The sequence below is a fragment of the Schistocerca nitens genome, chromosome 1, assembly GCF_023898315.1.
Source record: "Schistocerca nitens isolate TAMUIC-IGC-003100 chromosome 1, iqSchNite1.1, whole genome shotgun sequence".
Classification (NCBI taxonomy): domain Eukaryota; kingdom Metazoa; phylum Arthropoda; class Insecta; order Orthoptera; family Acrididae; genus Schistocerca; species Schistocerca nitens.
In genome coordinates, this window is record NC_064614.1 from 493432327 (window position 1) to 493446942 (window position 14616).

The 14616-nt window shown below is 45.0% G+C and overlaps 1 protein-coding gene across 1 annotated transcript in view; it reads left to right on the forward strand.

Annotated features, from left to right (window-relative positions):
- Positions 1-14616, forward strand: part of LOC126252642 (ras GTPase-activating-like protein IQGAP1) — a 367157-nt gene that overhangs the window by 218585 nt on the left and 133956 nt on the right. The window contains exon 19 of the mRNA XM_049953548.1: positions 13821-13985. Coding sequence (XP_049809505.1) covers positions 13821-13985 — 165 coding nt within the window. The remainder of the gene's footprint in view (positions 1-13820; positions 13986-14616) is intronic.

Consider the following 14616-nt stretch of genomic DNA (forward strand, 5'->3'; position numbering starts at 1 on the left):
TATCACATCACAGCCAATACAGATTAAGCGTGGAATATACCAAGGAGATTCATTAAGTCCTTTCTGGTTCTGCCTTGCTCTGAACCCACTATCCAACATGCTAAATAATACAAATTATGGATATAATATTATTGGAACATATCAACACAAAATCACACATTTGCTATACATGGATGATCTAAAACTACTGGCAGCAACAAATCAACAACTCAATCAATTACTAAAGATAACAGAAGTATTCAGCAATGATATAAATATGGCTTTTGGAACAGACAAATGTAAGAAAAATAGCATAGTCAAGGGAAAACACGCTAAACAAGAAGATTACATATTGGATAACCACAGCGACTGCATACAGCCGATGGAAAAAACAGATGCCTATAAATATCCAGGATACAGACAAAACATAGGAATAGATAAAAATATAGACAAAGACTAACAAAAGTACCGAAAACAGAATTGATAGCAAGAAACAAGACAAAAGCTATAAATACTTATGCTATACCAATATTGACCTATTCATTTGGAGTAGTGAAATGGAGTAACACAGGACTAGAAACACTCAATACACTTACACAATCACAATGCCACAAATATAGAATACATCACATACATTCAGTAACAGAAAGATTCACATCAAGCAGAAAGGAAGGAGGAAGGGGATTTATCGACATAAAAAACCTACATTATGGACAGGTAGACAATTTAAGAAAATTCTTTATAGAACGAGCAGAAACTAGAAAAATACACAGAGCAATCACTCATATAAATACATCGGCTACACCATTGCAATCATAACCACTTATACAACCCTTTCGATCACATAACATCAACAGATACAAAGAAAGTAAATTGGAAAAAGAAAACACTACATGGCAAGCACCCGTGTCATCTAACACAAGCACACATCGATCAAGACGCATCCAACACATGGCTAAGAAAAGGCAATATATACAGTGAGACGGAAGGATTCATGATTGCAATACAGGATCAAACAATAAACACCAGATATTACAGCAAGCATTTTATTAAAGATGCCAATACCACAACAGATAAATGCAGACTTTGCAAACAACAAATAGAAACAGTAGATCACATCACAAGCAGATGTACAGTACTAGCAAATACAGAATACCCCAGAAGACATGACAATGTAGCAAAAATAATACATCAACTACTTGCCATACAACATAAACTAATAAAACAACACGTTCCCACATACAAGTATGCATCACAAAATGTACTGGAGAATGATGAATACAAATTATACTGGAACAGAACCATTATAACAGATAAAACAACACCACATCATACTCACCAATAAAAAGAAGAAATTAACAAAACTAATCGAAATATCCATACCCAATACAACAAATATACAAAAGAAAATAGGAGAAAAAATTGAAAAATACATCCAACTGGCTGAGGAAGTCAAGGACATGTGGCACCAGGATAAAGTTGACATTATACCAATTATACTATCAACTACAGGAGTAATACCACACAATATCCACCAGTACATCAACACAATACAGCTACATCCAAACGTATATATACAACTACAGAAATCTGTAATTATTGATACATGTTCAATTACCCGAAAGTTCCTAAATGCAATGTAACATATACCGTACAGTTAAAAGGAAGTGACGCTTGATCAAGGTCCGCGTCACTTTCCATTTTTAACCAGACATAACGTCTGAGAAAGGAAATAAATAATAATAATAATAATAATAATAATACACGAAAAAAGGTTTTGATCATCCCGGTTCCCAGAACTCCTGAAGATATATGTTGACTGTGGATATTGTTTCACAGACACAGTCCCTTTGACAATTCAGAGATGTCACTAAACTTGTCCAAAGATGTAAACAACCATGCATAAGCAGCCCCTATTAGACGGAGGGGTTCCGACAGCCAATCAGTTCCAGTCATTCTGCCAGGAAAGAGGTACACGATTCGTGTTTTCTGTAGTACAGCCATGTTTAGACAGTCAATACCACAGTTCGAACACATCTGCACTGTTACTTTGTGCCAGGAAGAGCTCTGAACAAGGGAAGTGTCCAGGCATCTAGGAGTGAACCAATGTGATGTTGTTTGGATATGGGGGAGATACAGAGAGACAGGAACTGTTGGTAACATGCCTCGCTCAGGCCGCCCAAGGGCTACTACTGCAGTGCATGACCACTACCTACAGATTATGGCTCAGAGGAACCCTGACGGCAATGCCACCATGATGAATAATGCTTTTCGTGCGGCCACAGGACGTCGTGTTACAACTCAAACTGTGCACAATAGGCTGCATGATGCGCAACTTCACTCCCGAAGTCCATGGCAACGTCCATCTTTGCAACCATGACACCATGCAGCATGGTACACATGGGCCCAACAACATGCCGAGTTGACCGCTCAGGATTGGCATCACTTTCTCTTCATCGATGAGTGTCGCATATGCCTTCAACCAGACAGTCATCGGAGATGTGTTTAGAGGCAATCCGGTCAGGCTGAATGCCTTTGGTGGTCATGGAAGGCACCATAACGGCTGAACGATATGTGAATGTTATTCTCCAACTGACACTGCAACCATATCGGCAGCTTATTGGAGAGGCATTTGTTTTCATGGACGACAATCCGCGCTCTAATCATGCACATCTTGTGAATGACTTCCTTCAGGATAACGACATCGCTCTACTAATGTGGCCAGCATGTTCTCCAGACAGGAACCCTATCGAACATGCCTGGGATAGTTTGAAAAGGGCTGTTTATGGACGATGTGACCCACCAACCACTCTGAGGGATCTACGCTGAATCGCCGTTGAAGAGTAGGACAATCTGGACCAACAGTGACTTGATGAACTTGTGGATAGTATACCATGACGAATACAGGCATGCATCAATGCAAGAGAACGTGCTACCGGGTATTAGAGGTACCAATGTTTATAGCGGTCTAGATCACCACCTCCAAAGGTCTCGCTGTATGGTGGTACAAAATGCAATGTGTGGTTTTCATGAACATTAAAAATGGCGGAAATGTTGTTTATGTTTGATCTCTACTCCAATTTTAAGAAGAAGAAGAAGAAGAAGAAGAAGAAGGCTGAACCCTGTGGGAACACATTCTTGATACCTTCCCAGTTTGGGGGATCTGCTGATTTCTGTACATTATGTGAACTGTTTATTTCAACCTTCTGCACTCTTTTAGCTGTACAAATTAAGAGAGTTGTGCACTGTCCCACTCACGCCACAATACTTAAGCTTGTTGTTGTTGTGGTCTTCAGTCCTGAGACTGGTTTGATGCAGCTCTCCATGCTACTCTATCCTGTGCAAGCTTCATCTCCCAGTACCTACTGCAACCTACATCCTTCTGAATCTGCTTAGTGTATTCATCTCTTGGTCTCCCTCTACGATTTTTACCCTCCACGCTGCCCTCCAATGCTAAATTTGTGATCCCTTGATGCCTCAAAACATGTCCTACCAACCGATCCCTTCTTCTACTCAAGTTGTGCCACAAACTTCTCTTCTCCCCAATCCTATTCAACACCTCCTCATTAGTTACGTGATCTACCCACCTTCTCTTCAGCATTCTTCTGTAGCACCACATTTCGAAAGCTTCTATTCTCTTCTTGTCCAAACTGGTTATCGTCCATGTTTCACTTCCATACATGGCTACACTCCATACAAATACTTTTAGAAACGACTTCCTGACACTTAAATCTATATTTGATGTTAACAAATTTCTCTTCTTCAGAAACGATTTCCTTGCCATTGCCAGTCTACATTTTATATCCTCTCTACTTCGACCATCATCAGTTATTTTACTCCCTAAATAGCAAAACTCCTTTACTACTTTAAGTGTCTCATTTCCTAATCTAATTCCCTCAGCATCACCCGATTTAATTTGACTACATTCCATTATCCTCGTTTTGCTTTTGTTGATGTTCATCTTATATCCTCCTTTCAAGACACTGTCCATTCCGTTCAACTGCTCTTCCAAGTCCTTTGCTGTCTCTGACAGAATTACAATGTCATCGGCAAACCTCAAAGTTTTTAATTCTTCTCCATGAATTTTTATACCTACTCCGAATTTTTCTTTTGTTTCTTTTACTGCTTGCTCAATATACAGATTGAATAACATCGGGGAGAGGCTACAACCCTGTCTCACTCCTTTCCCAACCACTGCTTCCCTTTCATGCCCCTCGACTCTTATAACTGCCATCTGGTTTCTGTACAAATTGTAAATAGCCTTTCGCTCCCTGTATTTTACCCCTGCCACCTTTAGAATTTGAAAGAGAATATTCCAGTCAACATTGTCAAAAGCTTTCTCTAAGTCTACAAATGCTAGAAACGTAGGTTTGCCTTTTCTTAATCTTTCTTCTAAGATAAGTCGTAAGGTTAGTATTGCCTCACGTGTTCCAACATTTCTACGGAATCCAAACTGATCTTCCCCGAGGTCCGCTTCTACCAGTTTCTCCATTCGTCTGTAAAGAATTCGCATTAGTATTTTGCAGCTGTGGCTTATTAAACTGATAGTTCGGTAATTTTCACATCTGTCAACACCTGCTTTCTTTGGTATTGGAATTATTATATTCTTCTTGAAGTCTGTGGGTATTTCGCCTGTCTCATACATCTTGCTCACCAGATGGTAGAGTTTTGTCAGGACTGGCTCTCCCAAGGCCATCAGTAGTTCTAATGGAATGTTGTCTACTCCCGGGGCCTTGTTTCGACTCAGGTCTTTAAGTGCTCTGTCAAACTCTTCACGCAGTATCTTATCTCCCATTTCATCTTCATCTACATCCTCTTCCATTTCCATAATACTGTCCTCAAGTACATCATCCTTGTATAAACCCTCTATATACTCCTTCCACCTTTCTGCCTTCCCTTCTTTGCTTAGAACTGGGTTGCCATCTGAGCTCTTGATATTCATACAAGGCATTAAGGCCACAAACGGTGAGGCCATGTATGAGGCCATTATCCATGGCAAGGCGTGGGGGGGACGGTACCGGTCTGGAGGGCCGCCGTGACTGCCGTGACCAGTACTGGCAATTGTTGTAGCAGAGTGCTGAGTGAGTGCAAGAGTGCACTTAGCTCAGTCGGCTCTGCTGGGGTAGAATGGGTGGCCGCAGTGGCGGTCGGGAGTGCCTGTGTGGCCGAGTTCAGCTCTGCAGGCGTTTCTGGTGGTGGGTTGGCGCGGGTTGGGCGCTCTGTGCGCTGTTCACGCCTTCCTGTCTCCGCCTGAGTGGCGGCTCGCTGGACTGGGGGGTGGCCTCGGCTGCTTTAGGTGTTGTGGTCGCGTTTGCTACCTGTCGGATTTGTTGCGTTGCCGTGGTTCCCCTGGTGGCGGAGGCAAAGCTGATACCTTGCTGTACCTTACGCGATGGAACAGCTTTCCCTCCTTTTCCTGTGTTCCGTCTGAATTGCAGCACTGCGGTTTCTCCTCCAGAGGCTTTTTGCATTCTCGGCTCTGGTGTGCCCCCGCGCATTTTACGCAGTGGGGCGGCATGGAGCAGAAACGAGACACATGGTCCATGCCCTGGCATGAAAAGCATTGCGCTCTTCTGCCTTTTGCTCTGAGTGGTTCCACCTCTACCCCCACTCGAGCAACCTCCTTAAGTTGGAAGGTTTTTCTTGGTTCTATGTTGTCTGGCAATACAACCAGGAATAGGGGCATGTCTTTCCTAGTCCTGGGTGATTTCATGAGGGTGACTGACTGAGCACTGTAACCCAGCGTGTGCAGCTCCTCTTTGAGATGGTCTGGCTCCATCCTAATAGGAAGGCGCCGGAAAACCACCTTTAGGAGTTTAATGGGTTCTGCGTTATGCGTGTAACAGCATAACCCGTCTTCCTGGATTATAAGGCCTTCCTGTAGTCGGCCATGTTTGAGAGCAAGATCCTGTAGAGATCGTTCCCTTGCCATCTTATTTTTGAAGAGGATGTCACCTCTTTGAACTACTCTAACAAGGACCTGAAGGTGTCCTTCCAGAGTAGGACGACTGGCGGGGGGGCAGGTGACTTCTTGGCTTGTGGTGCCTGCTGCTCCGCATCCATGGTCTCTTCTTCAGGTGGATCTGAAAAAGAGTTGTGTGTCCCTATTGGCTGCACCGGCTCGAGCTTTTTTGCCCGCGCCGTGTGCCGCCGTTTTGGGACGACAAATCCCTCTGCGTCTTCGTGGGCGGCCTCGTTGTCGTCGGTGGCGCCCTCTGACGCGTGCGGCTTCTTCTTCTGTTGTAGCCTGTTAACAGAAGATGCGTATGCGGACGTCTCATCGTCGTCATCCGCGTCTGCAGGTCTCTTTCGAGACGGTAGTGTGTGTTCCATGGCCTCTCCCTCCTGGATCAATTGTTCCAGGTTGGCCTCTGGGATAACTTCACTCGGTTGAGGCGCAGCTGGCAGAACAGCAGCCTCTTGATTGGCCTGTACCGTTGGGGCGGCCAGCAGGACATTAGCTGTTTGAGAAGCCAAGCCTGGTGGTGCTGCTCCCTTCGGGGTCGCCTCCGGCAGTACAGTGTCCTCTTGCCTGGACACGACTGGCGGGGCTCCCGGCGGTACCTTGGCCTCTTCACTGGCTGTGCCTGGCAGTGTGGCGGCTAGTTCGTACATCATGAACCGCTGGTAAGCTTTCTCGGCGGCCTCACGTTCGGACGCCGAGACGGCCTTTGCCATTCGGTTCATGATGGCGAAGAGTTCAACCCCTGTCAGAGGGCGATAGCCTGGTGGGGCGGCTGAGTTATCGACTTGGGTCGACTCCTCATTTGCCGCGAGTTGCGGGACGTGTGCTGCCGCCGTCAGAGCGCGCTCTGTCGGGACAGCATCCTCCGCAAACTTCTGGTCGCTATTTTGTAGGTTCATGGGGCTGCTGTAAAGTTAGAGCGAAAGATGGTGTTCTCTAACTCTAGTGACCGCGGACTTGTCCCACGCGGAGGGGGTCCTGGATCACGGCGTGCCCTAACGGTCCCTAGGCGCGGCACAAATCGATTTGATTCACAGCCGATTGCGTGGTGTACACGACAATTTCGCCGCTGACGCACTCGCGGGCGAGTAGTCAGCTGTGAAGAATCGCTGAAGCTTCAGTCACACACTCGCCAGTGACCACGTGCTTTGAGAAAGGCGCGCAGACAAAGACGCGCGCGAACAAAGGCGGCAGCGAGACAAAGCGGAGCGGTGACCCGGAGCGTCCTCTCGCTACGGCGGCTCAGCGTGGTGAGTGCCTGGGTTCGGTCACGGCGGCGGCTGATTTAAATACCCTCCGCCCGCGGCGCGCTCCCTCCGCCGTCCGCGCCCCGCGCCACGGTCGCGCGGTGGAACAGATTGCGACGGCGTCTGAGATGATGTCTGTGTGATGGCTCTGTCCGCCGTGGTCGTCACCACTATACGTTTGCTCGATTTACTCTTGATTAACCCAATCGCTGGTTCCCAAGCCTTGCTAAGATTATAGCCACAGTCACGGTTTATGAGGTCATCATTGGTGCGAATTTCGATGGCCTCTCTAACAACGCTGTCCCAGTGTCTCGACGTCTGTACCAGAATCCTCGTGCGGTCATACTCCATGGCGTGATTTTCCAACAAACAATGTTCAGCGACCGCCGACTTGCTCGGATACATCAGTCGAGTGTGCCTCTGGTGTTCACGGCATCGATCCTCGACGGTACGCATCGTCTGACCAATATACGACTTGCCACATTGACACGGAATCTGGTACACGCCGGCCTTCCTCAAACCGAGGTCATCTTTGGCGCTCCCCAACAGTGCACGAGTTTTATTTGGAGGACAAAACACAGTTCCGACCCGGTGTTTCTTCAGAATGCGGGCGATTTTCCCCGAAAGTGTGCCTGTGTATGGAATAAATGCAGTGCCTACCTCCTCCCTCGTGACTTCATCCATCTCAACAGGTTGTGCTGCAGTGGTTGGGCGGAGAGCAAGTTGAATCTGCCACTCTGAGTACCCATTCTTTCGAAATACACTTCTCAGATGTTCCAATTCCTGGGGTAGACTCTCTGCGTCAGAGATAGTGCGCGCCCTATGTACTAGAGTTTTAAGTACCCCATTCCTCTGTGAAGGGTGGTGGCAGCTGTCTGCGTGCAAATACAGATCAGTGTGCGTTGTCTTCCAATACACCCCATGACCTAGGGTGCCGTCAGCCCTTCTCTTGACCAGGACGTTAAGGAAAGGTAATTTACCCTCCGTTTCAGTCTCCATAGTGAATTTGATGTTGGGGTGTATGGAGTTTAGATGTGTAAGGAAGTCAAGGAGTTTATCCATACCGTGTGGCCAGATGACGAAAGTGTCGTCCACGTAACGGAAAAAGCAAGTAGGTTTCCATACGGATGACGACAGGGCTTCCTCCTCGAAGTTCTCCATGTACAAATTCGCTACCACCGGTGAGAGTGGGCTACCCATGGCAACTCCCTCCGTTTGTTCGTAGTATTCTCCATTAAAAAGAAAATACGTGGAAGTCAAGACATGCCTAAAAAGTTCAGTGGTCTTCTCGTCAAACTTCTGACTAATCAATTCTAGTGACTCTCGCAGGGGTACCCTCGTAAACAAGGAAACGACGTCAAAACTCACCATCATATCTGACTCATCCAACCTGAAGCTATCAAGGCGTTTAACAAAATACACGGAATTACGGATGTGATGAGGGCATTTACCCACATAAGAACTTAATATTCTCGTCAAGTATTTGGCCAACAAATATGTAGGTGCCCTGATGTTGCTGACAATGGGGCGTAATGGTACCCCCTCTTTGTGAACCTTCGGGAGTCCATATAGTCTAGGCGGTACCGGCCCTTGGGGTAACAATTTCTTAGCGTCACCCTCCGGTAAATCTGCGTCCTTGAGAAGTGCCCTCGTCTTGTTCTCCACCTTCTTTGTAGGGTCAACGCTGATCTTCCGGTAGGAATCGTCATTTAGCAGGCTCTGCATCTTATCAGTGTAGTCCTTATGGGAGACAACAACTGTAGCATTGCCTTTGTCAGCCGGTAAGACAACAATTTCAGAGCGCTCCCTCAGATCACGAATGGCCGCCCTCTCTTTACTGCTGATATTTGACTTCATCGGCTTGGATTTCGTCAACGCACGACAAGTTTCACGACGTATTTCCTCGGCTGATTCTGGCGGAAGTCGAGCTGCAACCTGTTCAACAGCTCTAACAATTTCTGCGACCGGAGTGAACTTGAGGGTGGGAGCGAAGTTGAGATCTTTCTGCAAAACCAAGACCGCATCATCACTCAACACCATGCCACTCAAATTGATGACAGTCTTGCACGGAACCTGCGGAGATGGTTTGTCAAGGAGACGTGAGAACTTAGCTGTTTGACGTCCCGTAGCCTTCTTATGGGCGGAATCAGCTGACACCCAGGTGACCCCATCAATCCAATCCCAGGAACAAGAAGTGAACTTACTAGCCAGTTGCAAATGTACTTTGAGTAATTCCTGTGAGATAAACTCAAGGCTCCGGCGGGTGAATTGCACTCTCTCACGTACCAATGCGAGGCTGTCTCGTTTCTTGATTCTCTTAGCTGCTGCGGAATCGATGTGATGCATAACCTTAGCAAAATTTGGAACAACATTCTCGGAACGACATCTCTTTAGAAAGGCAAGAGTACTTACCAAACGACATCTACGGTGGCGCAACTTTTCAAATTTCTTCATGCTGCGATACATCTCCTCCCCGTAAAGGTGTATGATGTGATTCTTGAGTTTCTCCCGGCATATTTGATAATCAAAATATCCACGGGTGTGCTGCCGGTCTATAGTGTCCAACGGGCACAATATTTCGGTGATCATACATGTCGCCATCATCAGGTGAACTGACGGACTGAGCTCCTGTGAACGTGCCGGCACGGAGATCCATACGCTAAGGCTGCTCAGAGGGAACATCCATAATTCCGTAGATTTTGTTAAACGCCTTGATAGCTTCAGGTTGGATGAGTCAGATATCATGGTGAGTTTTGACGTCGTTTCCTTGTTTACGAGGGTACCCCTACGAGAGTCACTAGAATTGATTAGTCAGAAGTTTGACGAGAAGACCACTGAACTTTTTAGGCATGTCTTGACTTCCACGTATTTTCTTTTTAATGGAGAATACTACGAACAAATGGAGGGAGTCGCCATGGGTAGCCCACTCTCACCGGTGGTAGCGAATTTGTACATGGAGAACTTCGAGGAGGAAGCCCTGTCGTCATCCGTATGGAAACCTACTTGCTTTTTCCGTTACGTGGGCGACACTTTCGTCATCTGGCCACATGGTATGGATAAACTCCTTGACTTCCTTACACATCTAAACTCCATACACCCCAACATCAAATTCACTATGGAGACTGAAACGGAGGGTAAATTACCTTTCCTTGACGTCCTGGTCAAGAGAAGGGCTGACGGCACCCTAGGTCATGGGGTGTATTGGAAGACAACGCACACTGATCTGTATTTGCATGCAGACAGCTGCCACCACCCTTCACAGAGGAATGGGGTACTTAAAACTCTAGTACATAGGGCGCGCACTATCTCTGACGCAGAGAGTCTACCTCAGGAATTGGAACATCTGAGAAGTGTATTTCGAAAGAATGGGTACTCAGAGTGGCAGATTCAACTTGCTCTCCGCCCAACCACTGCAGCACAACCTGTTCAGATGGATGAAGTCACGAGGGAGGAGGTAGGCACTGCATTTATTCCATACACAGGCACACTCTCGGGGAAAATCGCCCGCATTCTGAAGAAACACCGGGTCGGAACTGTGTTTTGTCCTCCAAATAAAACTCGTGCACTGTTGGGGAGCGCCAAAGATGACCTCGGTTTGAGGAAGGCCGGCGTGTACCAGATTCCGTGTCAATGTGGCAAGTCGTATATTGGTCAGACGATGCGTACCGTCGAGGATCGATGCCGTGAACACCAGAGGCACACTCGACTGATGTATCCGAGCAAGTCGGCGGTCGCTGAACATTGTTTGTCAGAAAATCACGCCATGGAGTATGACCGCACGAGGATTCTGGTACAGACGTCGAGACACTGGGACAGCGTTGTTAGATAGGCCATCGAAATTCGCACCAATGATGACCTCATAAACCGTGACTGTGGCTATAATCTTAGCAAGGCTTGGGAACCAGCGATTGGGTTAATCAAGAGTAAATCGAGCAAACGTATAGTGGTGACGACCACGGCGGACAGAGCCATCACACCGACATCATCTCAGACGCCGTCGCAATCTGTTCCACCGCGCGACCGTGGCGCGGGGCGCGGACGGCGGAGGAAGCGCGCCGCGGGCGGAGGGTATTTAAATCAGCCGCCGACGCGACCGAACCCAGTTCCCTCTGAGCAGCCTTAGCGTACGGATCTCCGTGCCGGCACGTTCACAGGAGCTCAGTCCGTCAGTTCACCTGATGATGGCGACATGTATGATCGCCGAAATATTGTGCCCGTTGGACACTATAGACCGGCAGCACACCCGTGGATATTTTGATTAAAATAACATTTTGTTAGAACTTTATTTTTACAAATATATGAAGCTATTATCTCGTCATTCATAGGGGTGGGGGAGATAAAAAAAAAAATCCTTGAGCTGGCGCTTCACTTGAGGAAGAGAGCAAAGCCCTAAGGAAGCTCATAAAGAACATTACCTAATCAATTAGCTAAAATTTTTAATATTTTACTGAATTTTGGTGAAAAATTACCAGCTATTGGATGTGCATCTTCTATTCAAACGTGCACTATTCCACATACCATTCACAATGACTGACTTTAATCCTTGGTTGGTGTCTGTTTTTTTTTTTTTTTATTTATTTATTTTTTTGTACAGCAAGGCTCTTTAAACTAAAAAGAAACAGTTTTAACGTGGACATAGGGTTCTAATCCTCCCGATATGCTTATTATAGACTCTACCCTTTCCAAAAATTAATTCATTATCATCTCTCTTCATTGTAATGGGGCAAAATATTTATGGTTATGTTGCAGTTTTCAGTATAATAATTTGAAATTTTTCGAATGGGATCAGAAAATACCCCAGGTCTATAGTATGTGATTTTGAATGCTATATTTCAGCTTTATTATGAAAATAAAAACTTTGCAACAATGCACCTTCTCAGCCAGCATTTGTGTGTCCATTGTTGTAACCAATATATGGGAAATACTTACACATGCATGTTTGAACAAATTCACAGTTAGGGATTGTGTTTTGTTGAAGTAAGATGTGGTATTATATTTTATTTTTTAATGGGTCATGATACACACTTTGAAAGGGGCTACAGGCTCGAGCCGGTTTTAACAGATACATGTGAGAGTGGTGATGATGATGATAATGAATCAGTTTTTGGAAATGGGTATGAGAGTGTTGCTGATGTAGATGTGACAGGAAGTTATACAGGTTGTAGATGACATGGATGTTAATGAATGTGAAGAATATATCAACAGTGTTTAGGAAACTAGTGCACCTACTCTTGCATCTAGAAGTGGACATATAACATATTATGTAATACTACCTGATGTGTGCAAGCAGGCTTCCAGGAGTATAATAAGTGAAATTACCCCCCCCCTTTTTCCACACACACACACACACACACACACACACACACACACACACACGCGCATGACTATTGTCTCCAGGCACTAAAGACATTGCTATACTAGTGGTTGCGCAGACTTGCATTAGGATAATTCTCCGCTGTCTTTGGTGTCTTATGGGGACCACACTAAAATATATTGCTACTGCTGTCAGCATAAAAGAGGTAGCACGTGCTTCTGGCTTGGTGTTTCTAATATAGTTCTTTGCACGCGAATATTGCATCTGGATTCTATGGACTTGTGATGTCTGCTGCAGAATCACCACCACCTAGCATGTTTGTATGTTGTTACAACTCAGAATCTACTAGAGGGGACCCTAATTTTACACATGTTCACAATAGACCTTATGTGCTTCCATATTACAATTTTTGCAACAGTGTTACAGCTTTCTCTTGTGAACAAACAACTGGTGACAATAATGCCTTTTTAGTACACCACCATCACAAAAGGAAGTGGTGCAGTGGTTAGCACACTGAACTTGCATTCAGAAGGATGGCAGTTCAGATCTGCCTTTGGCCATCCAGATTTAAGTTTTCCGTGGTTTCCCTAAATCACTCTAGGCAAATGCCAGGATGGCTCCTTTGAAAGGGCATGGCCAATTCCCTTCCCCATGCTTAACAAAACAGTTTGAGGTTGTGCTCTGTCTGTAATGGCCTCATTGTTGATAAGATATTAAACCCTGATCTTTGTTCCTTCATTCCTTCACAACAGTGGCAGCCAATTTTGTGCTATGCAAGCAGATTTTGCTTCTGCTGTAAACAGTTTAGTTTCCACAACACACACTTGTTTTGACTTCATAAGAGAGATTCAAATTAGAAATGAATTTTTAAGTTGACTTCCCAAACACCAACCACAACTCCTGCCTCCCTACATGCTCTATAGGATTGATAGCAGATAGTGTGGAGGACCACATAAACATCCTCATGTCTGTGGTTGTTCCTCAAACAATTCTTTCACAATTCATATTGCTGAAGACACAGGGCTGTGGAGGCTAACAAATGTATGCATATGACCAGACAGTAACTACTTCCATTTGCTTAGAGTTGTCTTGAGCTTAGAATGTGAGTTGTAACTATTGTATTTCCAATGCAGGTACAGTATTCATGGCCACTAGGCAAAACTGATCATGGAAGTAAATCATTGTTACAGCTGCAGTTGAAATCTTAATTTCTATCCACTTCTACGATTGAGGAAAGGTGTTGTATTCATTCATGATAAAATTCTTATCTATTTCCTGCTCCTTTGTTCAGTGCTAAGAGTAACTGTTTTTCTAGGAGAAACTTGTGCTGAAAATCCAAGCATTTTGGCGTGGTTGCCTTGCTCGTCGGGCGTTTTTGTCCCTTGCTCATGAGGCACAGCCATCATTTTGTGCAGTTCGTCATTTTGCAAAGTTACTGAAGGATGGCATAGATGACTATGAACAAGAGCTACTGATGCAGGTAAGGCTATTTTATTGTTATTATTACCAAAATTGTTGACCTACTAGGTCACCATATTTTCTAGAAGACAAGCCAAGGAAAATCAAGTACAGAAATATTAAATTTAAATAAAGAAATATAGGCCTATCAGTACTTGCCTTTAAAACACACATTTATTTGTACAGATGATTAATCCCCATTACCTTCCTCCACACACATGGTCTGTTCATGAAAGGAAATCTCAAATAGACAGTTGAGTTATATGCTAATATAGTTCAGGGAGACCTTTCTGTTGATCTCATGAGCATCTAATGTGTAGTTTCCACCAGAGAAAGGAATAGGCCACCTTGAATGATTATGGAAGAATGGAAGGAAATATGTGTCTCTAAATGTCAAAGAAAGAAAATATAAATGAGATAATTGTTAACTGCAGAATAATTTTGGATAAACTGCAAAAATTACTCTCAAAAGTAATGCTCACATATCACTGGTTTGAGCCAAGTTTCCATTCCTTGTTGTAGATAGCAGCAAAATCTCTTAATTCCAGATGGAATAGCATTTATTTTCTATGCATAACACATACTTTTTCATGCATGGACAGTGCCAACAAATCAGCATTAATGCCCGCAGATAAGTTTTCTGCTCTACGCTA